At 36.0% G+C, this 27,722-nt stretch overlaps 1 protein-coding gene across 3 annotated transcripts in view; it reads right to left on the bottom strand.

Moving 5' to 3' along the window:
* PIBF1 (progesterone immunomodulatory binding factor 1) overlaps positions 1-27,722 on the bottom strand; it is a 108,072-nt gene that overhangs the window by 24,590 nt on the left and 55,760 nt on the right. For all 3 annotated transcript variants that reach the window (XM_063392213.1, XM_063392212.1, XM_063392215.1), the window contains exons 11-15: positions 19,845-20,010; positions 14,908-15,058; positions 10,871-10,961; positions 7,526-7,628; positions 5,591-5,721 (exon numbers count right to left, since the gene is read on the bottom strand). In XM_063392213.1, the coding sequence (XP_063248283.1) occupies positions 5,591-5,721; positions 7,526-7,628; positions 10,871-10,961; positions 14,908-15,058; positions 19,845-20,010 (642 nt within the window). The remainder of the gene's footprint in view (positions 1-5,590; positions 5,722-7,525; positions 7,629-10,870; positions 10,962-14,907; positions 15,059-19,844; positions 20,011-27,722) is intronic.

Below are 27,722 nucleotides of genomic sequence, written 5' to 3'. Positions count from 1 at the left end.
CCCCTGTGTGCAAATTACAGATGGATAGCTCAAAATAGGCAGTTAATATTAGTCTAGGTCAAATTTTGTTCGTAAGTCACATAGTTAGAAAGAGAGGTATAAGATGTTTTGCAAACAAAAGTTCTTTACAAGACAGAATACATGTCAAATCAGTGATCTCTCATTGTGCAGCTAAATAACCACAGCTCAGATTTTAAACAGATTTAGAAGCGTATTACTTAATGATTTTAATTGGAATGCTTCAGGAGGTTTAAAAACCTATTCATGAAGTGTCCAAATTAAAATTACTTTATCAAACTATAAAAAAAAAAATCCCAAACAGCTTTTTAGAAGTTGTGTTACAGGTTAGAAAATGTATTAGAAAGGATATATTTCTACAAATTTTGCTTGGAGCATTTCTCTGGTAAGCTGCAGTACTGTTGGACTAGATGAGGCACATTTCACAGAACGGTAATGTTCTCATAAAGAGCTCATTGCCCATTCTTTGATGGGAAAAACTCATCTAACACTCTACGCAGAGCTTTATGTTTGGATGGCAATTAGAGAACCCAAAATGTTTAGGTAAGGAACCTTTCAGTACAAGGCCTCTTAGTGAGCAGAATCCTTATATGGCTACTGGATTTGCCACACAGTTAAGGCTTTTGAGTAGTGCTTTTTGGGTAACTGAACCTCTTTTAAAACCAGCCATTGGTACTGAGAAATTTGAGTAACTGTATTTAAAATAAATACCCTCTCTTTATGAATGAAGTCCTTCTAACCTCTCCAGTTATTTATAAACCTAGATGTTTTTAGCAGAAAATTATGTACTAAAACTACAATTACTTCACTACACACATAAGAATGAAACTCAGAGATTTGTTTTCCCACAGCATGACATAGTTACAAGCATTTCTTTCCAAAAGGAGTGCTAAATGCGATGTTTTCATTACTGGTTAAAGAACTGTATGCTAGAGAGATTTCTTTATAGCAGCAAGGAGTCATCCTCACACCTCTCTTATTAACCATCACTATTTACTTTTATTAACGAGAGTGCTATGTGGTCTAATATAAATAGGAAATTACTTAACAGAATATTTTGAGATATGTAGACCACCTATAAATTCACCCTGCAGATGCCCTGTCACTCAAGACCAAAGTTTTGTATCTGAAACGTATCTGCAGGTGCATGGCTCAGTTCAGAAGTACATGAAGTGTTCTGCTCCCAGAGCCAAGCTCTGTTTGAGGCCAAGTGTCCATGGCCTGCCTGGGAGAATCCCTAGAGGGATGGGAATGAGAGTGGGAGTGAACACTGTATGTGGGCAACACCTAACAGAGCCTCCATTACTCCAAAACAACCTCTCCTTCTCTTTGAGTGGTAATATGCTTGTGCCTTCACACTTAAACCTCAGCAGTAGTATCAGCATGCCTTTAATAACCTGGTGATGGGTCCCCAAATTGCTCATGCAAATCACAGCAATGGCAGCAGCCTAGCTAAGCATTCACCCCAACCACAGCAGCTCCTGCAGCTCTTATGAAGGTCTGGCTAAAGACCCACAGAGCTGTGTGGAAGATGTCCAGAAAAGACACACTCCTCACCAAACCAACAAAGTATGTCCAGCTCTGCTGGATATACTACTTTAAGACTTTAATGCTGTGTGGTAAGTACTCTGACTGTTTCTCTCCTTTCAGTGAGAAGTCAAATGGGGCTTTGTGCAACCTATCTAATGGAAGATGTCCTTACCCATGGCAGGGAGGTAGAACTAGATGATCTTTAAAGGTTCTTTCCAATCCAAACCACTCTGTGATTCAGTCTGACAGCTACTGACACAGGCAACCTTGAGCACCACTTGAACAGTCCTTCCACGGACTTCTGATATGAAGGCTCTGAAAGACAGCCTTTCCTCTGTAGGTGTGACACTTAAGGATGAAGGCAGGTAAGCTGCTCTAGTTAAAGTGAACTTTGAAGACCATGCTGGAAAGAGACTTAGATGGGCAGGGCTCGTCAAAAATTCTGTATCAAAATGATCTGCCTGAATCTTTCCCATTCCTCTTGCAGAAATAATTGTCAGAAATGACACTTTAATAGAATTATGAGTAAGAAGAATCCTGAACACATCAGTTGCCTGTTAAAGAACCATTATATGTGATTTTACACCATTTTGTGAAAAATTGATGAAGATATGGCCCAAAAACATCCAAAATGAGATTTCTGTCACAGATAGCCTTCCTCGTGCTTGTCTTCCTCTTGTGCTGATTCAACAACAGTCTGTTTCATCACAGAATCAAACTCACATCCAGTACAACCAACAAACTTCTTAATAGAAAATTCAACAGAAAAGTGCTGCAGGTTGCTGCAAAACATTTATAGGTTGCAAGAAAATACTGACTTATCATCCTGGGAAATCTGCTGCAACCTAATCACCCCAGGAGTATGTTCTAAAAAGACTATTGGCCATGATCACTGTGTGCAGAAGGTAATTATGGATTAAGACTAAAAAAGTAAATTCACTTGCAAATAAGTCTTTGCTGATCGCTCCACACTCAAGTTAAGTGGGAAGTGATAGAGAACACTGGCACCGATAACACAGATGTGCCTGTTCTGCTTGGGGAATCCATGATTTACATAATGCAGAACCATCTCTCTTGATGAGCAGATGAGATAAAAACACAACAGAAAAAGAACACTCCTCCACCATTGAATCTGCACACTAAAGAAGGAAGGAAAATTATAATCAAGCATGGAGCAGCTGTATGGATAAATTAAGTATTCAGTCTTGATTCTCAGGGTGCAGGCATATCAACACAACACTGATTTGTCTCCAATCTGGTACTCAAATATGACATTAAAAAAAAAGTAACCAAAAAAATCACAAGTATTTTTGAAGGTCTGCCAGAAAACAAGAATTCAAGCACTATTTTTCCTTTCTTGTGAAGAGTTCTTGTGAAATTGCTGTTTAGAAATAAAACTAATGCATTATTGTGCTTAAAATTTAAAAAATAAAGTACATTGTGTAATTGTAGCACAAATTAAACCTGAGTTTAAAGGGTGCTGCAGAATTGCAGTATTAACTATTAATCATAGGTAATGGTTGAAATGAAATGAACAATTTCATTTTGAAATAGTTTTACAAATATTTAAATTTTTCCCTCAGCTCTGAGATACAGAGAACCCAGGCTTCATAAACCATGTTTAGTGTTTTCACTAATACTTTTTTAATAGCACCAACATTATCAGCAGAATTTAAGGCTCTCCTTGAGGAGCATTAATTCTCTGAACTCATCCTCTCAAAAATATTCCACGCACAAACCAACAAAATGCTGTTTAATAAACTAAGAGGGATAGGAATAGTGAGCTAAATCTTTTGATCCAGCAGAGCTTCACTTGGCATATATTTGGTAGGGATTATCATTAATTTACTCAAATCTCATTCTGATTCAGTTCTGGAATATCTGAAAGTAATCTGAAATCACCTAAGGGATATTTTAATTTAAAACTGTCAACAGCAGATTCCAAAAGGTTATCCTCATGACAAAAGATTTCTTGAATGTAATGGTTCTCTGGTTAGAAATTCCTACCTCTAACCTTCTTCTCACTTATGGGAAGGCAAAGGGCCAACATTATCAATCTTATCCCAGAGCACGACTTCTCATGTGTGCCAGGGAATATCAGCTAACAATTTAGGACCTTTGTTTTAAATGCTGAGTCATAAATAGCAAAATTAGGGATTACTAATATGCACCAAAAGCCCTAAGACATTAGGCTGTTACCAAGAATTTCTCTGGTCTATGAAACTAGGCAAACTTGTGATAGCGGAGTAAAAGCTATTTTCAGTTTACAAGGAATACTGGAAACTACAGGAAAAAAAATCCTACCAAAATATTTGATGTGCAAAGTGTTACTTTTTTTTTTTTTTTTGCTATAATATTTTTTGTCAGGCCACACTTTCATTTACAGAAACACAGACTAATGGTGAGAACACCCCAGCTCCCCACAGTAGAGTATTGCTGGTATGTTTACCATGAACGATCACACTCTGGGGCAGACCCATTTTCTTTCTTAACCTGAGGCCATTTAAGATGCAAAAAATTTCCTTTACAGTTAATCAAGAGTAATAGGCATCTCTAGGAAATAACTTACTCCACCCAAAATCTGAATTACATTTTCGAGATGTCACTTCCTCCATGAACAACTTAGGAAAGTTGACCTAAGTCTGTAATTTAGGTACCTTAATTTGTAGGGTAAATTTAAGAAGAATATCTAAGCATACAGATTATTGGCAATGAGCCATTTAACTCAAGAAAATCAATGTTAATAACACATTTAGATTCTTTTGGATTTCAAAGCATGAAACATACTCTTTCAGAAATTACCTCACCTATTTACTCTCTTTCTATCTTCCTTTTGAAAAACTTTTGGACTACTTAGTGAATAATGAAACCATTCCATCATTATTACCATAATCCAAAAATTTGTGACCAATGTTTTGATATTTTTCACAATTGGAAAGTTAGACACTGTATATAAAGAACACCGTGATTTTTCATTTCCTGGAAAAATATAATTTATCTTTGAAGTGCTTCTTATAATGTAACAAGTCTAGGAAAATATTAAAAACCACTTGATTTTGGAATTTAAAAAAAAATCTAGTCTTACTGAATCAAAATTAAGCCCAGTGAAAGATGTTTTGTCAGAAAGTATGAATGAATATTTCAGTTTATTTATAAACTTATTGATTCATATATAGATTTGTTTGCATAATAAGCATTCTTAGGTATTCCTCAAGGGATAACAAATACCACCCCTAATCATCAAAACACCCTGAATAGATACATATGTAAGACAGTATGTACAGTTAAATACTATCTAGGGTGAACCCTGCTTTTTTATTTTAATTGCTTCAGTAGATTAGTGGAAAACCCTGTATTTTTCATGTAATTGCTTCATAATAGAATCACATTAATGTCTCCTAGTAGTTACTGTTTCCTTTTCCTAAACCAAGACACCACATAAACACCTAATACTTAAAATGCTAATTCTTCTGTAGAGCAGCGGGACTCAGCTGTCAACTTCCTTGAAAATCAAGGGACATATTATTTTGTAACAGCTTACCTGGGAATCAGATGTTAAGGAAGTTGCTGGCAAGTTGATGCTGGGAAGTTGCTCAGTGGTCAGAGAGCAGATGGATACAGCAGCAAATCAGAAAGTCTCCACGAGAGCATATGCTCTAATTATGGCTGAAATATCCTTTACTGGTAGACTATTATTTTTCTCTGACTTTTCTCTTTATTTTTACTGTTGTACAGTTGACATGTCATTCTTTCCTTTTACTCTTCTGAACTTTTCTCTACTTCATGAGAGCTCTTCTCAACTGCAAACTCACTTTAAACCTGCCACAGCTACTTTTCCAAACTTTAAGCACCTTTTTCTGACATTTCTGAGAGAAATAGCAAGTGCTACAGTTCCAGCACTAAGACTGGAGTTGGTCAGTGATGGAGTGTTAACATCTCAGCTTTGTGGAAAATAGCACCATTTTTTTCTAATGATAAAAATATAAGTGATTTTACCTTCAGTTCAAGAGAAAGTAAAACAAGAATCAGTGATTTTAATTACCTGACATCTTTTTCAAGTTGTGCAATATGTTCTTTTTGTAGACTTATTTGAGAATCTCTCTGTTGGACAGTTTCAATGAGGTATTTGTATGGCTGTTGTGCTTGGTTCAATAAAGAATTTGCTCTGTCAAGCTGCAAAAAAACCCCCATATAAGTACTATACATTTTTTACCTTAAAAACACAAGTGCTTTATTATTACTGAATTATTATTAAATATTATTGATTTTTACCAATGGTGTATTAATATAAACTCCAAACCTGTTATTACATACACAAAAATGAAACATAGCACCTTCAAACTGATAACTAGTACATTATCTTCTCACTTTTCTGTTCCAGTTGTGTGCTATTTTCACAGCAATAAGGGTACCACTCTCTACACTTCCCTAATCTGCATTTTCAAGGGTTTTAATGTAACAGTTTTAACTGATTAAAAAAAAAATAAGTAGAGTTAATGCCTCTATTTATGGTCTTATTGACTTACAGTGGCCTTTTCCTCCCTCCTTTAAAAAGGTGAAAAGTTGTATCATAAATACTGCACTTACGTAGCAGTATTTGAGTCAAGTTCAAACCAAAAGCTGATAAAATCACTTTTGGGTCAGCTTTTTAGCCATCTTCTAGACTTCATCTAGATGACTGAACAAACTGTCAGTCAGAAGAATAATAATGGGCTACCTAAGCATGCTGTAGTCTACAGGATCTCTGGTTTGTTCTTACATTAAAAAAAATCAAGAAAGCCTGGGATAAACACTATGTAAAGACAGCAAAGAGAAGTTGTAGAGCTTTAAACAAAAAACCCCAATTAACCCAATTAACTTTGTACTGGATTGTATTGTGATTTAAATTATACAATTATATGGTAAAAGATCAAAAATTTAATGGCAGGATAAAAATGAGCTGAAGATGTTCCTGTGGAAAGTTGCAGGAATTTGAACAAAGGTCACTGATAATGAATCTTTCATCAGTGATCTAGAAGCAAGTATAAAACTGCTGTGGATAAGGAATATATTGAAGTGAAATACAGAAAAAATTTAAGATAAAGAATAGTGATATGGAAGAATACCAAAAATAACAATGGATTCACCAATTTCCTGATGTCTTCCAAGTAAGAATCTGACAGAATATGTTTTAGTCGATTAAAAATTATAATTATACCTGATTAGAAATTATCAATTAGAAATTAGAATTATACCTAAGAATACATAACAAATTCTAGTATTGGCTAAAAAATCCCCAAACTTCACTGTTCACATATCTTTCACTGAAATAATCTATATAATAATATACATACGTATAAAATTTATAAAATTCATGTAATTTAAAAATATGTAGAAATTCCAGTATTTGCACTCTGTGAAGTGCTTAGGTGTACTAATTCTAATTTGTAATTACTGTGGCTTTAAAAATCAAACTGTTAGCCACATTCCTGAAATAGTAAGCCTACAAATTACATACGGTGGCAACATCTAATAGCAAACCTAGTTGTCCTTTTGTTCCTATGAGAAAAATTAAAAGACAATCTTAAAGATTTTTTAAAAATTAGTTTGACCTAATTCTAGGACACTTCAAGCTGAGGCTTGTTAAATATCTTCAAAAGTGATTTAGCAGAAGATCTGTGTAAGAAGTAGCGATGACCAATTAAGTATCAAACAGAACAAACTAGCTTGGCTGGCTGTTGTTCTGTTCAGAAATCAAAATGTTGTCTGTCTGGCTCACATTCTTGTTTAGCCTGTAAAGTAGTCCTCCCTTCAATATTAGTTGCAAAACACGATATAAACTTCTTTGAGAACTTCTATCATAGAGTTTTGGTTAATCATGAGGCCATTTCTTTAACATCAAATAGATAAAAAACACTGTTTAGAAAATATTTCATTTTATGAACAGCTGTTCGGCAATGTTTCTACATATTTGAATTTTTTTGTAATAATGATTTACCTCTTGTGAAATCTGTGTTACTTGTTCCTTCTGATGTTCCAAATCTTTTACAAGCAATGAGTTTTGCTTTTCTAGCTGCAGTAATCTTCTTGCCAAGTGAACACTGTGCCAATAAAAAGCAAGCTCAACTTGAATTTTTTCCAAAATAGGCAAAAGAAATTCACACGTTTATGCTTCAAGACTTGATTGCCTTAATTTTTCACCAATGCTTAAATATTAACATATATAAACTACATAGTCAAACATGCTGCATGGTCGAAGTTAGAAAAACTGTTAGAAAATATCACAAAATTTAGCACCACTAAAGTAATATTCCCACAGTTATGCTATTGTAATATTTTATTCAAAGTAATAACCTATACAATTTGTCAATACTACATAACTGTAGAAATACTGTCAAAATCCTTCATCTAATTATGATTATTTACTTTTTAGCAGATTTACAGACTCACTTTAATTCTAACTTAAATAATTGTTTTAAAATGCTTATTAATATATGTTTTGCAGTAAAACACTGAAAACTGTAGTATTTTATCACTTTCAAAAGAGAGGCAAAATTGTTTTGTCTGACATTTAATCTGCTAAATAATTAAATGTTATTGCCAAATTTGTTTTGAATAACCTCCTATGTAGAGTCACAGATTAACTTTGAAGATAAAGGATAACTAAGCTACTTAAACAACCTAGCTAAAAAATTAGATCCTCAACCTCTTGCAAGCTTCATGTCCACAATCAAAGAGTTTATAATCCATTCAAGTGCACAACTCCATAGGCAGTAATGGGAAGATTCAATATGCACCGCAGAGCCTACTAGATGTCTGCACCGCAGACATCTAACCTAGTCTTCCAAACTCTTATGAATCACAGAATGGGCAAGGTTGGAAGGGACCACAGTGGTCATCTGGTCCAACCTCCAGAGCACGTTGTGCAGGACTACATCCAGGTGGGACTTGAGTAACTCCACAACCAGTTCCTGACTATGATACAGAATATGAGATGGTAAGTGGTCTAAAGCAGACTGACAGGGAGCTTACCACGAAGCTCAGGTTTAAGAGTACGTAAATCTAGATGAGTATATAAAGTTTATCTGAAAATTTGACCAGTCATAACCTCCATCTCTTCCTCAGTAAAATGGAATAGACTTCTGGATTTGGCAGAAGTCTTAATATTCTTCCTCTGTGTTATAAACATACTCTTTCATGCAGTAATCTCATTTAGTATAACAGAGAAAGGAACAATTTCTTTGACTAGTAGCTATTAGAGTGTAAGGGAAAACTTGGATACCTCCCCCTGGCAAATTTAGGAATGCAGCTCATCATAATTTTCCCAGCTACAACCATTCAGTGAACTTCACCTGAATTTGCAAATACTTATGGATAACACAAGTACATCTCTCAAGTATACTTGTCAGTATGATTTGTGACTAGTTTAAAAGGACATCTTATGCTAGAAACATTTGATTCCAACTATACTAGAAAATTATGCAGTGCTCAAGAATGTGATAATTCCTTGTTAGCAAACCACCAAAGTCATCCTGGTAGTGTTCTGCTTTCTCTCATTAACACCTCCCAAGCAGTTCCTAGGCATAGCTAAGAAGTCAGCATGGGCAAGCAAATCATTGCCACTATGCTGTTCACGTGTTGCTTAACCTACACTGAGAATTGTTTTATGGCGATGGGCTACTACATACAGGCCATTTGGTCTTGATGCTTCAAGAGTGTTCCCAGCATAATTTAGCATGTTTTATTTAGTAGTATGGGTGTACAATGCCTACATGTGAAGTAACAAAACAGTTGTTTCTGGCAAGTGGGCAAAGTGGGCAAACTGCTTGAAAAGGTTGGTTTTGTACAAACTTTCAGAGACTGAAGTGGATGATATAAACTTAAAAGAGCTTCTCATTTAGCATCCCATATGTCTGGGATTAAAGAGCAGGTAGTAGACTCCAGAAAGATTATTCACATTTATAATAGATTTTCTTTCCTTAAGTAATCCTAGAGAGCACAAAATTTATCTGTATTTCTTTAATGGTGCTAAACATAGAGGATGATGTCAGAGTCTTTGCTTTTATAAACTTTGGCAGCCAGAGGCATCTCACACATTATCTGCATGGCAGTTTTCCTTGAATCAAAACAGCAGGTAAACCATACACAGTCTTTTATGGCCTTTTAAATCTTTTTAATTCTAAAAGATAAAGAAAGTCTATGAAGTCTCCAACCCTATTATGGAGGATTAAGTCAGTTTATTAGTCAATACCTTTTAGAACAAAAGTGGAGTATATGCCACTTCTAAGCTCAGAAAGTGTCTTCCAAGCATATCTGAAATCCTAGTCTAATCACCAGATTCAGCATTCAGAGGAAATTTTACAGAGTTTTTATATATGTAAATAATCTAAACTGAATCTAATAAGGTGAGGAAAAAGAAGAATCAAAGAGGAACTCAGAAAAGTGCCCAAACTATTGACAAAAGAGGAATAAACTGATGCTTTAGGAAATGGTGCTATAGAATTGTCAACACTTCTCTAAACCAGATGTGCAACAGGGTTATGGCGGTTTTTTGCACACTCCTCAACTTCCAGGGATGATGACTCTACCTGGGCAGCCTATTCCAATGCTTGACAACCACTTATGTGAAGAAATTGTCCAACCTGAACCTCCCCTGGAAGCCTGAGGTCATTTCCTTTTACCCTGTTGCTGCGTGGGAGAAGTGAGTCATAACCACAATACAAAGGCTCACAATGAGCCATTCAAATGTCACTATTATTTCTTAAAGACAATGCATAATACAAATTTATTAGTTCAAAATTACTATGATCAAGAGGTGTGTTTTTCACCTATGCATCATTTCAGTCTATTGATCAAATTTTCAAATTCACCAAGTCAGAGCAAGCTAAAAACAATGCAAGTGGAATCAGATGCTGTATTAGTGAAGATAAAACAGTGATGGTCTGAACTGTTGTCCTTCTTAATATCCTGACAGATATGTTTGTCTTACTATCAAATACAATGATTTTAAGGTATTAATAATGCATATCCTATTATATAAATGTAAACAATGTAACTAATCTGTTTTTACAGCTGCTTAGTTTTATACAATTATAATTAATCTTTCTGAAAGTCAATGACATGAGATTTTTAAAATGACCTACAAAAATATGTGTATGCTCATTCATATGCATCAACCACATTAATAGGTCCTAGTCCTCAATCTATTCCTGTATACCTAAGCCATTGAAAAACCTCTTTATGTTAATCAAACTGGCTGGATTCTAAGACAAAACATAACACATGTAATCTTCACTTAGTTTATCTCAAACAAGTAAATTCATGAGGTACTTTTTTTTTTTACCTTTGCTTTAGTCGTCTTTTGGCCGTTGTAGGAACATTTGCACCATATCCATATGAGAAAAGAACCCTTTCAGCTTCAACTTCATCTTCCACTGCAAAAAAATTGCAGAAAGCTGCTGTTGAAGAACAGTGTCAGAACTTACAAACTTCTAAGCAATTCTATTTACAACTCAACACGCAAAAACATTTTTCTAGAAGCTAAATTTTCAGGTGGTGCAACCTTCTGGACTTGAGTGGAACAGGTTTTTTTAATCATTAGCATGAAATTTAGTGCCACACTTTAATTACTTATAACACTTTTTATTTTTATGATTAACATAAGACTTATGCAATATGAAAGTAAAGGAAAATAGTTCACGTACCTTGAATATTCATACTGTTGGTATGGTCACAAAATACCTACCACTTACATAAGTTTAATTCAGCAGTAGAAGGTTAGGTTGCTTAAGTTTTTAATCTAAAGAATTGATTTTCTGTGCATACATAAGAAGGTAGAGGAAGATAAACTTAGGATGTGTTTAAGGTGACATGACATAACCAACCCATGGGATCAGAAGGGATGTCTGGTGTTGCTAAGGGAGCAGATATCACAGTGAGGCTACTCACTGTGGTTTTTGAAAGGCTCTGGTGATCAGAAATTTCACCACTTGGTGAAAACAAATGCCATCCATTTCTTCAGTGGGAAGGGCTAAAAAGAGATTTTTATGTACATGCAAAATAGAAATATTAAAAATAATCTCTGCCTCCATAGGTGATTGGTTTCTGAAAACACATTTCTAAGATTATAATTGCTTTGAAAAGTAATCCCAATAGCAACAAGATTAAAATTTATGTTCATATTTCCAGTTCTGAAATTCAGATTTCCTCTCTCCTGTAAGACAAAGTGGGCCTGAAAAAAATAAAGAAAAACAACAAGGGCATGTGTGAAGTAGACAGGGGCAGAGAGAGGGGGACAATGAGAAAAAATGAGAGAGGAGAGGTAAAGGGGGACAATGAGAAAAATGGGAGTGACAGGGGTGTGAGAGAAGGAGGGAGAACAAGTAAACACCAGCCCAGGCACCATACAAAAGCTCTGATGAATCAATTAGTTGAGGAGAAACAAATGTAGGAAATGATGTGAGTCCTATCTGACTCATCCTTGTTAATGCTCAAGTGCCTCAAAATCAGAAATACCTCCATTTCTCAACAACTTGCAAAATGCTTTAACTTCTGTTCTCACTTGTCTAATATTCTTTTAATGCTATTTTAAACAAGGATTCTTAAATCACATTTAGAAAGAGAAAAGCCTCTAGAAGAGCACCTGTGGTAATTCACATATCTAGTTACATTAAAAACAATATAGAAATTTCAATAAGTATGACAGAAAAAGTTTACTAATGTGGCACTTAGAAAGGCACCAGCACTTCAGAGCTGTCTTATATATGACAGGGAATTCTTCAGTGCTGTAAACACCTCTGTTTCAGAAAAACATAAAGAATACTTTAAGCTGCCTTTGTTAATACCCTTATTTTTGGTTACATATTCAGTGTCGCAGGTTTCAGAATAACATCAGTGAGATCCTGCTCTGTAAATTCAGATCTGTCCATAGTGTCCAGTAAATGTCACATCATGAAGACAAACACAAAAGAAATTGGAAATACTGTAGGTATCAAAATAATATTCTGTACCAGTGTGTGCTTCTCTTCTCTTCTCTTACAACATTCCAGGCTCTTCACCTGACTTTGTGGTGTAAAATATATATTTTACAAGCTAAGGGACACTTATTAATGACAGTTTCTTATGCTACTCAGCAAGGATGTACTATTGTGTACTTTCTTAGAAAGACACTAACCAATGGAAACAGCTAATCTACAGCAAAAATACCCTAATGTGAAGATTGCACGCTGAAAACAAAGAATAGACAAATGCCAAGGAAATTTACTACTGTTATTCATCATCTCTCAGGCGCTGTAACAAGTGGCTATATAAATTCTTGATAGCTTTCTGAATAGGCTGTTTCATGTCATTTCAATATTAATGAAGTGAGGCATAGTGATCAGGGAGTAACAGTAAAAATTCAGTGATCTCTTTCACATGCATCTTTTCTAAAGGAAAAAATAAAAAGTGTCTATATATACACAAAATTTAAATTTTGTATGACAAAAGCCATCTCACATGTGTAAATAAATATACAGTTTATTAAAAATTCCAGAGAACCCAACCCGCACTGGCATCCCTAAATACCACAAAACAGCAAAGGCTTCATGACTCAGGATGAAGAAAAAAACCCATATGCTGTTTAAATATAAAGAGATGACCATAGGAATGAAGATCAATCCTTATGATCACTGAAGTTGGTAGAAAACTCTGTCTTCCACACAATACTTCAGTCTAAATTATACTCCCTGAAAGCTGGACTGAAGTATTTCCATAACACATTCAATTTGATAAGCAGTTATATTTCCTTTCAGTTATTTTTCTACCTTTAGCTATTTATGGCATATAACTATTAGGGCGTAATTTGATACACAGGAGGAACTATATCTGTCTTCTCCTTCAAAGTGGTTTTTTTTATTTAATACTTACTTTTCTTCTGTTTTGCCTAAGATACTAGACTTAACTAATCTTAATTTTCTATGGCAAATACACTGAAATAGCAAGTTCATTATTAAATAAAAAATATATTGAAAAATATTAAGTTAGAACTTTTTTTCTCCAAAGAAATCAGAAAATAATTATATTTTAAAAGAACAGTTCATTTGGAAACTTTCTTTTTTTTTTGCATTCTGTAGCATAGAATGTAAATTGTAATTAAAATAGATATTTAAGAAGAAGTTAAGAATGATGGTAAAAAAGTTCACTGATGTCAGAAGAAGCTTAAGAAAATGTAAACCAGTGTAAACAAAAAAACAGTGTTCTGAACTCTACCTTCCCCTAGGAGAAAACAAAAGTAAGGTCCAAAAATTCTGTGTTAATACATAAATACTCCTTAGGCAAGTTTATATATATATACACACTTCAAAAAACATGTTACTGACTAAAACAGAAGCATGTATACAGCAAACATGCTTATGGTCAGACTGGAACCTTGGTGTAGTCAAGCCATTCTAAGTACAGGCTGCAGTGCATAGAATTCTTAAAGCATGTGCAGTCTGGTTACTAAAGATACCCTAACATCACTGCAACTGGGTAATGCACACTTTGCTAGACACCACTATTATATGTAAAGCTTATGCAATAATCTTCTATATGGAATACTTTATAAACTGTGACTATTACCTAAAGGACGAAAGAAAGATAAAAGGAGAGGACAGCTGAATTAGTCTGAAATTTTAGAATGTCCCACTCTGCTTACGCACGGGCTAGAAGATTTCAAGATTAGAATCAGTTTCAAATTAGAAATTAATTGCTTTGTGGATTGATTTAGGCTGAGAACCAAATGAATAGAGATTTTACACGAATTTTGCTGTGTTTGGGAACATTTTAATTTCTGTGAATATAAAGACAAAAATTTTGAGAGACAAAAATTTTCAAGCGTAATCAGGTATGAATTTAATCCATGGTTTGGTACTAGTAACAGACTGAGCTGCCACAAGCAACTACTTAATGTCTAATTATTATTAATTCAACAGAAGGAAGAGTTTTTTCCTCCTTCCAATTAGTTAAAAAATTCACATGAATCACTGAAATATAAAACCTGTATTTGCCTGACAACAAAGAGGGCTTCCTGACATTTAAAATGTACTTAAATAATAGAAGAATCCTAAAGACTGTATCTAATTATAATAGATTATTAGAATACGGAAAAGAGAAATGACTGAATACTGAGATGATTTTCAATATGCACAAACTTAGACATATGGATGTTTGATACACATTTACAGGTGCACTTAGAAAACCTGTCATTAATATTTTCTATCAAAATAATTACTGCCTTTTACTTGTCAGGCATAATGAAGAAGAGTGACAGGCACTGTAATACTTGCCAAGTGTCATGAGAAGAACGGTATTGTAATGCCAGAAACATCTACAGATAAAACAATTTGTGGCAGAACTTACTTTCTGCTGTCTGCAGTATTATCTCATCAAGCTCTTTTTCAAGTTTTTCGTAAGTATCTAGTCTTGCTTGAAATTCAGAATTCTGTGTTTGAAGCTCAATAATGCGGGTTTCACTGGAAGACTGAAGACTATAAAATTCCTTTGTAAGCACCTGTGAGAATGAATAATGGAAAGATCAGGGATTCGGCATTACAGTGATTTTTGAAAGTGACAAAATATAATACATGTAAAATGTATACCAGTATGATATTAAATATTTGATGTAAGTTTTGCACAGCAAAGATTAAAATACTTTAAAAAGCAGTTATTCTTTCAGTAATATTATCTTGCACAGATTAAACTCTCAGATCTTAGGCCTGTCTGCTGAGATATTAGTAATTCTAACAAGCTGTCTGAAAAGACAACAAGAATTTTAAAGGAAACTTGTAAAAGCCTGGTAACAACTAAAAAATTCACACACAGCAGTCAAAATAGTGTAAATGCAGTAATTTTTGCTACTTTAACTCGATTCTGATTTCAGTCATCAATTTATGAAGATTCCTTTGAAGAATGCAAATATTAAAAATTGCTATTAAAGCTATACCAGTCTTATTACTTACTTATTAATAAAAGGTAATATGCCATCAACATTCAAGACTTACGTAAATACTTATTCCACTAAACTTAAACAAAAAACTCTCATTTCAAAAGTAGAAGTATGAAGGCCTAAACAATAATTGAAATTTGATTAAGTGCTTGATATTGACCAAATAAATACACACCTAACTGGAATAAGAAAATCCTTGGTATGTAAAGTAGCAATCTACATACTTTGCAGAAAAAATCCCACCAAAACACGTAAAGAAATAACCAAGTAGTATTGCTGTCAAATTTCATACTAACTTCCTAAGTAAAAATCACAACCATTTGGAATGAAGAGTGAATACAGATTTTGAGATACAGAAATATATGCATAGTGTGCAGAGCAGTAATACTAGTCACTGTCAAAACCATGAAAGAATATACAATGCTTAGAGAAACAAGCCACTTGAATATAAAAAGTTCAGTCTAGTGTCACAGAAGAAATAAATGTATAGGTTAAAACTGTTGTTACAGGTTGACACAGTTTAGTTTTTAGTTAAAGTGGAAACAGTTCCCTGTCAGGACCGTGGAATTGTTTTGAGACAGGCACCTATCAGTGTTCATTTTCAAATACTGCCATTGTTAGACCATTGAGGGAGCTAGATGCGACTTTGAGGAATACCCATGTATAATTCTGAGTGGGTCCAAGCCAGCCCTTTCCTTGTGGCAGCAGAACAGGTAACATCAGCGGGGCTGTTCTGTTAGAGCGGCCCGGCCCGGCCCTGCCGCTCCTCCCTTGGGGCAGCCGGCTCAGCCTGGCCGTGCCCCCGGCCCTGCCGCTGCCGCTGTCAGGGGGGAGCGGCCGGAGGCCTGGCCGGGCTCCATGGGCTCCTGCCAGGGGAGGGGACATTGCCTGCCCCCCACAGCCAGCTGAGCTGGGAGGGAGCCGGGCCCCTGATAACACCTCTGGGCCCGGCTGGGCCGAGCCCACCCCGATTGCCACCGAGGGTGGGCAGGGCTCCCTCTCTCCCTCTCCTCCAGTGATGAGGAGAAAGGCGGAGAAAGCCCGGCTGCTCTGAGGAGGGCGGCTGGAGAAGCTGCTGCCTGGCAGAGATCACATTGACCATCGCAGGCCTGGGCAGATTTAACCTTTTCTTGGCAACCTGAATCTTTCAAAACTCCAACCCTTTCCCAGAGAGAGAGAGGAAAGAACACATAGAGACACAGTATGATATAAAGTCAGTGAAAGAACTTATAAAGATTACTGAAAGAAGGGATTGAGGAAGTGGACATTTCTGACTGGACTTCTCTAGACGTAAACCATGGAAACTAGACTAACATATCCCTTCAAATTATGGGAAGATAGGCATTTATGGAGATGCTGTGCAAATTTGTGAGTGGATTTTGAACAAAACTGTGTGATGGACTAAGTGATACTGATCTTATGAAGTGCTGGAACAGAGATAGAGATAAGTCCTTTGTGCTAGTGAAAAAGTGAGAAGATTTCTCTGTTCCCTGAGAAGAAGAATCCTTTGTTCCTTTGAATTGTGAATCTTTAAAAGATGACACCCTAATATGCAAAAGTCTAGACCCATGATCCATAAGCAGCTTGAGAAACTGCTAATGGGAGGGGTCACAGAAGCAGGGTTTTTTACTGGGCGGCTGGTTTTTTGCGGCAGTTAAAACCCACCAGAGAACTGTTCTAAGCTGTCAGTGGGGAAATACCATGGGACATCAAGAGAGACTCCTCTCTCCACGTGAGGAAAGATTATGTTTCAGTGGTGAAACAGACTGAAAATCACAGTTTTGTCTCTCTATGTTGGTTGTGGGAAAATGAAGTTTGGGGAGAAGGGTTTTGAAGAGTTTATTTATTTTTTTTTTTAATTTCAAAATTTTTTCCCTTCTTTTTCCTTCCTATTATGTGTGTTAATAAAACTACCTTTGTAACCTTTAAGTTGGGCTTGTTTTGCCTTTTTCCTCCCAAAGTCTATCTCACAGAAAGAAAAGAGAATAAACACAAAAACCATCACAAATTTAGTGTGTTGACTGAGAAAGGTCAGAATTGGCGAACACAAAACCACTACAACTGGGCAACATATAAACCATCTGTCTCCTAGTTTAGCAAGAAAAACTACTCTATGCCCTAAATAAAAGTAAGAGCTGGTCCAGAAAGCTCTAGCTGAGCCACAAGATACCAATGCCTATGCTATTTATAAAGACCAACGTACTGTAATGGTAAGGAAAAAACCTTAGTACATTAATACTATATATAAGAAAAAAAATTTTAAAACCCCAATAATTCAGTCGAAAAGAACAAAAATAAAAGCTTCAGACATCAAATATTTAAATTCTGCAAAAACATTTCTTAATGAAAGAGCTCTTACGTGCATATTTCTTAATGAAAGAATTTAAAAGTGTCTCTCTGAAGAGAAAAAGAAGTGCCAAAAGTGTTAGTAGAATTGAGTGCCAAATATTTGAGTTATTGTCAGATCAAAAAATTTCCACAAAGAAAATGAACATGTAACTCAAACTGAACTACATTCTCTAAGTTTAGACATGTCTGTGCAATTAAAAGTCTGTTTAGCAACCTCTAAGTTTAGCAAAACTGGCACTCCCAGTGCTTGTGACCACAATTAACTTCATCAGCCAGGATCTGAATGTCCCAATACGGACAAAACAAGAAATTACAGTCTATCTGAAACTCTCTAATTTTGTTTCCACTCAATAGTTCCTTTTCATAAACAACTTAGGCAGGTTCAGCACTAGAAATGTGGGGACCTAAAGACTGGCATCGTCCCCCCAAAAAACAAAGGCTGCCAGAGATGTCACTTTCTTCTGTCCTGTCCAGTTTGTATGCTGACATTCATTTGAAACATACACTACCAATCTCATTTAAATCTCATAAACAAGACTCTGTGATATGTTTTGGGACTAACTTTGGACAGGTGAAGAAATTTTGTTTTAAAGTACGTTTTTGCTGTGGAATACTCACATTTCAAAGATTAAAATAAGTGAACAGGATATGATACGTATGTTTTAAAGATAATAAATTCTAAGCCTGTAGAAATAAACAGGCTCAAGTGGTTAAAGCCCCCCTTAACAGGTGCATTGGCTGCAGGTGCCCAGGCTGTGTCCCTCAGCCAAGGGGGCTCAAGGGCACCTCAAGGAAACTGCATTTAATAAAGAACAAAAATGCTGCATGGCAGTGAGGAGTGAGGGAAAAATTGAGAGAGAGCCACGGTGCTGAGAATGAGGTGAAAGGAGGGGAGGAGGTGCTCCAGCTGCCAGAGTAGAGATGCACTCTGCAGCCCATGGTGAAGCAGGTTGCCAGACCATAGAAGCAGATGCCCATGCTGTAGCCCATAGAGGACCCCATGCTGGAGCAGGTGGACACCTCCAGAAGGCACTGAAACCTGTGGAGAGCCTGAATAGGAGAGTTTCTCCTGAAGGAACCAGGAGGACATGGCGGATCCACGCTGGAGCAAGATAAAGTGTGAGGAGGAAGGACCATCAGAGAGGAGCTGTTAAGGACCGACTTGAAGCCCTATTTCCCATTCTTGCCTGCATTGCTCTGGAAGGGGGAGGTATAAGAGTCAGAAATGTAGGAGGGAAGTTAAAATAAAAGAGATCAGAGTGGGGAAAGATGTTTTACTTTTTGTCTTTGTCATCATCCAATGTATGTCAATGGGTATTAAGCGAAGTCAGTATTCCTCAGGTCAAATCTATTTTGTCCATGATGGTAATTGGCAAGTAATCTCCCTGTCTATCAACCCATGCTCTTTATAACCTTATTTACCCCACACCCATCCTCTTCAGGAGGAGGAATGAGTGACTAGGTGGTTGTCTAACACTCCACCAAGATAATCCATCATACTAGGACTAGCAAGGTTAGGTCTTTTCAATACTGTATACACTATGCTTATCTTGACTTTCTTTGCTGTGAAAAATTTATTCCAGAATTGTCTAGCAATAAAAAAGTATTTTATTATGTAATGATGCTATTACAGATCCTAGTTGCAAATAATGACACTGAATTCACTATACTTGTTTTGGTGAAACTGTCTTCTCTCCCTGCAATTCTCACAGACTGACAGAAGCAGCTTTGTGAAACAAACTGATAAATACACCCCACATGAATGAGGTACTGTCTTTAACATCTTTCCATGAGAGATTGTTTTGCTTTTTCCTCTGCCCATGTTCCATTAAACTGATCAAATATAGTAAGCTTTGTCATTTGACCCTGTTTCTGCAGAATTTGGTGGAGATATTAATTCAACCATGCCAGGTTGTTACTCTTCCCCCAAGCTTTTCCACTTTACATTCTAATTGAAAACAACTATGTAATGCCCTGTAAAGTGTCTCTTTATATAACATACCTCCAGCTTTCTCTGGTATTTCTCACATTCCATTTGGCACTGTGAAAGATTCTTAGCTGTTTCTTGTTGCATGAGTTGAACATGTTCAGTTTCAAAGGACTTTAACTTACTTTGGTGAAGAAGTTCAGCTACTTTGCTTTCTGTGCCAAGCTGCAATAGTCTATACCTAAAAGAAAAATGAAAAAAAAAGTTCTGATGATTCAAAAATAAACAAAGTTGGAATATATCCTAGTTCTGTTCATTAGAGGTATAAATTTCAAAAATGAATACAGTATTTTGAAGGCCCTAATAGATATTAGTATGATTATCTGTGTAAGTACTGTAAGCTGTATTTGAAACATCATTAGGAAAATTAAATATTATAATGACAATACAACACAGCAGGTGGAAAACTCTGTCAATGTTATGTTGTTAATGCAGAATCAAATGACAATGACCTTACATATACCTTATTTTCCTTATTTTTTAAGTGTTAGATCAATGCGAATCTCTTTCTTGGTACACAAACGTATGCACTGAAGTCTATATTGGAGAGACACTAATGAAATGTTGTCCTCACCCTTCACCACCATGTGTTAAATGTGATAGGGAGAAGTGACATTAGACATCAGTGGTATCAAGGGTGTACCCTTTGAGATATCATGGGTATCAGCTACACTGCTTTTTTCCCCAAAAATATGAAGAAAAGTCAGCCCACAGTGGTGTAATAATTTCCACAGTCACTCAGAATGACAGAACCTTCTCAAAAAGCAGAAATGAAGTATAATTTTTAGAAAACCACTACAAGGTAGTTACAAGTGACAAATATTATGCCACTTAGAAGTGGAATTTGAAATAAATCCCTCTGTAGCCCCTCCAATGTTCCAAGGCTAGCTCAGACCTTAGAGGGCTTTGGAGGAATATTTCATGGACAGGACAAAGGATTCCAAAGAGGCTCTGACCCCCAGCTGCAGTTCAAGACGTTTATTCCAGGTGGTGACCAGAGGGGAAAGAGGACGTGTGCGGAAGGAGAGGGTCTTTCCTGAGCTTCTCCCAGGGAGGGGTAATTGGACACAGCCAATAAGGTCAGAAGGGGGAGGAAGGGTTAAACTACATGGTTACAAGCTCTAGGGGTCCCTGAGGGGGGAGGAAACCATTCCCCAGGGAAGTGTAACAGGAACTCACCTATTTTATTTATTCATTCTACTTAACAGGCAATCTCAAAAATGAGGTGTAAAAAAGCTTGCTGATGGAATACTGTAACATTAGATAGTTGAAAATTTAGGTAATGTGAAGAACAGGCGAAAATCTAAATTCAAAAGAGATATATGCAATGTAACAGTTTAAAAAATGGTCCTGACCATATACATAAAACTACTAATTCCTAGCTGACTGTTTCCATTCATAAGTGAGATCTTGGGATTTATTATACTTGATAAAACCATTACAACTTTGGTTTGGTTTTAAATAATGGTCAAAACAAACATTTCGGAAATTACTGTGAAAGATTTATATGAGACAGAACTCACTGTATTACTTTGCAATTCCATGTTGTTTCCTGCATTACCGAATGCTGACAAGCATTCTAGTACCTCACCTCATAAGGAACAGAAGTGTCAGAGCATCAGAGAAGGATAGGAACGGTTACCTCTGACATCCAGCAACATCACACATTCACACAATTGCACTGTGTGGAATGAATCACTCAAGCAAGCTAGGACTCTACAGCTTGGAAAAGAGATGGTATAAGGAAAAGGAGTAAGGGGCCTGTCACATCATGAGAATGGAGATCGGAATCAACTGTATTTTCCAACAGATGAATGAGAAGTCATCTAATGATGCAGAATGAGAACAAATATAAAACGTTCTTCATGCATGAGAGCTGTGGAATTCCTTACCGTAAGATGCTGTGGATGCTAAAAATTAACACTTATTTGGGAGAATACTGAACAACTTGCAGCAGAGAAGTCCGCTGAGAACCATTAAATGCAAGATGGTACTTCGCACACTGAAGCTACTACACAACAAATTGCAGGATTGCTAGATAAACCTTTAACCCAGCATGGCTGTTGTGTTAGCTGTCATCTGTCAAGTAACAATTGCAACACAATTCGACCCTATTTAGTACCTAATCTTTAGGTGGGATGGAGAGTGTTTAACAAAAACAAGGGGATTACTTCAAATAATTTCCCTGAGGATTTCAGATGTAGGAATGTTTCTAAGGCAGAAAGAGGAAGCAATTTTCACTGGAATTAATTTGAACAGAACAAACAGGTGTCATTATGATGCCCCTGATAATCACTCTGTAGACCTCCATCTATAGTCCAATGCAAATAGTTCAATGCATGAATAAGATTGTTTCCTCACTGCATAAGCAGAGCTTGAAAGTTCTGCTTACTGAGCTCATGGAAAGTTTTTCTTCTAAAAACATTTTTTTAATAGTATGACATTTATTCTTAAACAGAGTTACTGCACTCAAGCTGCTAAATGCTAGTTACCTATCTACTACTCCAGCCATTTTTGCTTAGGAATGCTTTTCAAGTGCTGATACTTCTGTCACTGTTTTCTGGCTGTATGTTCCTGTTTTCATATTACCACACAAAAAAAAAATCAGCATTCTTGAATTCTCCACACTTTGCACATGAGTGGCTGCAGACATGACACTAAATCCGATCTGGTATACACATTGTTTACAGTCCTGGGAAGAATGCTTTGTTCCAAAATGAGTTAAGTCTTCATGAAAATACGTGTCATTCAGCCAACAATGCAATGAAACACACAAATTTAATTTAATTATTAGTTATATTTATTGACTCTCAACAACAAATTTGTCCCTTCCACCTCAACAGAGAACAAACAGCAATGTCTTCCTGTACACAGCCTCAGACCTTCAACCACTCTGACCTTCAATGATCTGTACTATACTGAGCTGACACACTGGAAACATGCATGAACAGAGGCAATCCATACTTCTCTGTACCTACTTTCTATACTTGGTGGAGAGAGCTGTTATTCTCTGATGATTCTACTCAATCAGCTGGGTGCTTTCAGAGCATGCTTCTCAACCCAATCATGAGCAATAATTTCAGAAAGAAATTTTATCCACTGTTTTGGAAATTTAAAGTAGCTTACATGAGCGTGATCTGTTTTGCACTGGCAAGGTTATGACAGGTCAGTTTTCTTTTAACCTTACTACACTGTTGATCTCACTAGTAACTCCTTCAACATAGCACCATTCAGAGTTTCTTTGTCATATTTGCTTTTACTCTGCCAGATAGTATCTCTGCTTTCTTGGCTACTATTTCAGCACAAGTGTGTGTGCATGTGTATAGAGTCATGTAACACAATGTGCTGAAATACATTCCTTTATCTGCCTAGATAGTCTCTGAGGGAAAACAAAAAAAACAAAACCACCTTAAGCTTTAATACTACTATTATGGAAAAAATACCAGCAGTGGAATGTGGGTCTGCAGGATTTTTCTCCGTTGAGAAATTTTAGCAAACTTGATATAATGAAAGAGTTTTTAGTCTCACAGAAGAATGAGGGTTGGGAATCAAAGAGAAATTACAGACTGACCAATGAAAAAAAACCCACATGAAAGAATCATCTAGCATGAGGTCTCAATTCCTTTATGTCTCTCTGTCATTAGGTTGACCAGTCAATGATGCCTGAAGTTTGCTAAAGCAGTAACATCATGGTTATCAAAAAAAATATTTCTAGAGTAAAGGAGAAGAGGAAGTACTCAGAGAAGGACTTGAACTCTCTTTTGTAAGGTTTGAAAGATTTTTTAATCACAGGAGCTTGTTTTTCAAGTAGTGAATAATGATATGATAACTTGTCAAAATATGCATACCAGAGAGCAAACAGAAAGATTAATGGTAAAATCATGTATTCTGGATACTGAAGAAAATACTGCATCCAACCGTTTTTTTGAACTATAAATTGTCCATCTACAAAACCTGAGATGTACAGCAGTACTCCTTAAAAAGGTAATTGAACAATGATGTACATTAGAAGACAACAAATTTATAAAATTACCCGTTCAAGAAGTGGGAAATCCTAGTATTGAACTTGTTAATAAGAATGCCAAGCAAGTAAATAAAAATAATGTATCTTACAAAGAAAGTCCTATAAAATTATACAAAATGAAAATCTAATTTTTTAATTTAATACTTTTGTAAACCAGATTATACCAACCTAAAACTTTGTGGGATACATTTTAGAAATTATTTCCAAGTTTAAAAATGGAAGAAAACCCCTGTAAATTGTGAAATCACCCTGAGTCCACAGTTGGGTCAGTTCCAGATCTAGGATCTTTAAAGCAATTAGAATATACTCTCATATTTGTACCAATGTCTGTGCTTTGGTCTAGTGCCAAATTTGCAAAGAAACCTAAATGCTACAGATGTTTCCTCCCTAACCTGTCCTCTTGCAAACCTCCCACTTCCAGCCCCAACATGTCCCCGATGTTCTTGACCTTCTCCCTCTCTGTCCCAGCACCAGCCCAGACGTCTCTTGAATTCCAATTCTATTTTCATTCTTTATTCCCAGGACATCTGTTTTTCTTATCTATGTTCATAGCCTATTCAGCCCCCAATCTTATTGTATAGCCCTACTCTCTGCATTCTAGATTTCTCTCTACTCCTCCATCATCCTCATAGTTTGGCATCCTTCCTCAAATCCTACCCATCCATACCTCATGCAATTTGAGGTTCAAATCCCAGTTTAACTTTCTCACCTTCTGCAACTGAGTCTGCCAGTTAAGGCCTCCTCATTTCCAAAAAGCCCCAACCTGTGCATAAAAGTACACAAATGGATTTTCCTTACTCACTTCTGTGCCAATTGGAGTCACAGAAGGAGTCACAATGGTGTAGATAGACCTCAATTAAATTTAGTCTGTCACGGACTGCACAAATCCTGTCCAAATATGCAGCAAACTGCCAGACTCATTCCAACATGGGTTCTCTAAGGATCATGTTTCCACTGGTTCTCTTTTTGATCCTTTTGATACTAAAAACTGGTTGGCTTACTTCTGAGCAATCAAAAATGCCCCATTAATTATGTTTACATGCTACTCACTAAATAACTAAAAATGTAGGAACTCAGATCCTTAGTTTTCAAATGCTTTCATTGTTCAGCTTTTGCAGTACTCAGATTCTAAGTCTGATTAGTCATATAGACTGGTTTCATAAAATGAAAGTCTGTTTTAATATTTACTACAAAATGGGTAAGAAATCTGTCATTCATTTAAAAATATGTACTTTATGAAGTTTTTAGACCACCTTTATAGGCATTTTCAGGTTTCTGTAGTATTTATTACTTCATTCATGTCTGTCAAATACATTAAATTATTTCTAATGTTGTCTAAAATAACAATGCACTTTGTAACAACAAATTGAAATACCTCCAACAACAATAACAACAATATGCTCTGAGTATAATAATTAAACACAATATGAAGTATGTAATTTAGAAATTGTTTAAGCAATTAAAAATTTGTTGTTGAAATAATGTTTGTTGAAATAATGTTCATCTAAAATTTGTTTTTCCCAAACAACATGCTGAGGGTTTTTTCAGCAGAATATTCTTGGTTCAGGTTGTAATTAAAAAAGAATCCAGAAACATATAGCTTAGACGATAAAGGGTAAACTTGATTTAACATTCAAGTTCTTACCAGATGTTACATTTGCTTCCTATCAAGTAATTAAACATACAGTACTTTTGCATATGGTTCAGTAAAATCTGAGAGAGAAAGCTTAGAAGCTTTGTTTAAAGCTGCTTGCTTCAAAGCAGATTTTTGTGTTTTGCAGCATTCTAAGCACTTATTTTGTATTGGCCTCTGATCCTCATTCTGGCAAAAAAAACCTTCCACATACTATTTTAGAGTTTGTAGCAAGTCCTAGCTCCAAACACGCACACTCAGCAAGATAAACACTTGGTTTACACTCCTTGGAGCTTCAGGACACCTAAACCCAAAATCACTTATGTAATAAATAGGAGTTCTTCAGAATGTATGACCCACATGTTCTTTCCACCCTAACTAGACTAATGCCCAGTGTACATTAGACTACAAGAATGAACAATATGAAAGATGTGTCTGCCTAAAAATGTATGAGTCATGCTGACTGACAGGGGCAGAAATCCATCTTTGTTTCTTTTTTCTTCATCCTTCATCTTTTTTTTTTCTTGTCTCTGGACTATGCAATTGTGCTTTCTTGTATTTGACTCTGACTCTGTGAAACATAAAATTCTCTCCTGCACCAAGACACAGCTTCTATACTACTGGGTGGAGACTGCTTCTGCCAAGCCTGTGCTTGGGAATCATACTTCAGTCATGAGAATTTCCAAATAAAACTTCACCAGAGAGTTTTCTCTCAATCCTGGAGCTCTGAAGGGCATCAAATCTAGCCTCTCACTTACTGTAATGGCATTCGTTATTTTGGGCAACTGTAAAAAAAGAAGAGCAACTCCTCAGTACTGCTGATGCATGCTTGGTTTGCTCACCTACCTAGACTGTTATTACTTGGTTTAAGTAATCAGCATATTTATTGACTCTTTTGTTATTTGTTTCAATGAAATAAATGCAAAAGATGTTCAAATAACCTAACAGAACCTTACCAGTATACAGACATTTATTAAGGATGTGACAGCATCCTTAACAAAAAGGACCTGAAGAAATGAGTGAGCATATAATAAAGGATGTGATATAATTTCACTGTTTCCTCCTCAAAACCTGTTTTTTAGATACCTAAACAGGAGACAGAGTCACCTCAGTAATTTTTAGGAGTCTAATAGTAGTTGCTTTTCTCTTTGCCTATACTATCAGTCAAGATATATAACCTTGTGTTCTCATTTATGTTTCTGGTGATAAAACACAAAGAAGCACGAAACACATGGCTGGTCCAAGAATACCTACCAAATCAGGTATTTCAGGAAATGTAGGCACAGAGATATCTAGTTTGGGAATCCAAAAATGGAAATTACCACCTCACAAGATCCCTTGAATGAAGCTTCAAACTAGCCCAAAGATGAAGCTCAAAGAAAGATTGAAGATTCCTCTTTTTCAAACAGAAAGGCTATGAAATGAGTTCTCTGAAGTCTAGTGAAGAGATACCAGAGGAAATAGCTTCAGAAAAGTCTCCTAAGTTCAGGACAACAATCTAAAAGGGAAACACAGCCAAGCTAAAGGGTATAGATATCAGCACCTCAAGCCAAAGTAAGTCAGAAGAAGCTGAACAGTTCTATGGTTTCTGGCACAGCCTCAATACACTGCACAAAGTTATCTTTTGCATCTGTGTGCACTAGCACATAAAATGGCAAAGGTCGCAGATCTTGGAAGTATGAGAAACATGCTGAACTGAGGTGGACCATACATCTGGATGTGCAGCAGAATAAGCATGATTACATTTCTCATTGTCTAATCAACATCTTTGCTCAAACAAATAAATACTTCATTTAAAAAAATCACTTTGAAGTGACAGATTGAAAGGATCCCTGCAATGCAATATGGTTTTGTCTATTGTACATATTTCAATCCAACAGCTAAGAACCTGAAGAGCATTTATTAAAACCTCATTCAATTTTCAGTCATATTTTCTATGTATACTTTCCTTTATTTGATTTCTCATAGCATCCCAAACCATTAACTTTATTAAACCAATATTTTCATTTCATGGTTTACTTAATTCCTTGCAAAAAATGCCATGCTAACAAAGCTGAATGTTGTACTAAACCAACAGAAAGGAATAGTACAGAAGGAATAGTACAGAAACTTATCCCTCAATAATGTATATTGAATAATGAGGACATAATTAATTGAAATTGTAACTGTGAAAGGAAATATAAAACAGATCTGAATGAAGAAAAGGCCAGTGACTTTCTTGATATTTAACATTGTA

This window comes from Prinia subflava, chromosome 3 (genome assembly GCF_021018805.1).
Source record: "Prinia subflava isolate CZ2003 ecotype Zambia chromosome 3, Cam_Psub_1.2, whole genome shotgun sequence".
NCBI classification, from domain to species: Eukaryota; Metazoa; Chordata; class Aves; order Passeriformes; family Cisticolidae; genus Prinia; species Prinia subflava.
The sequence above is the reverse complement of the archived record's forward strand: the minus strand, read 5'-3'. Positions and strand labels throughout refer to the sequence as shown.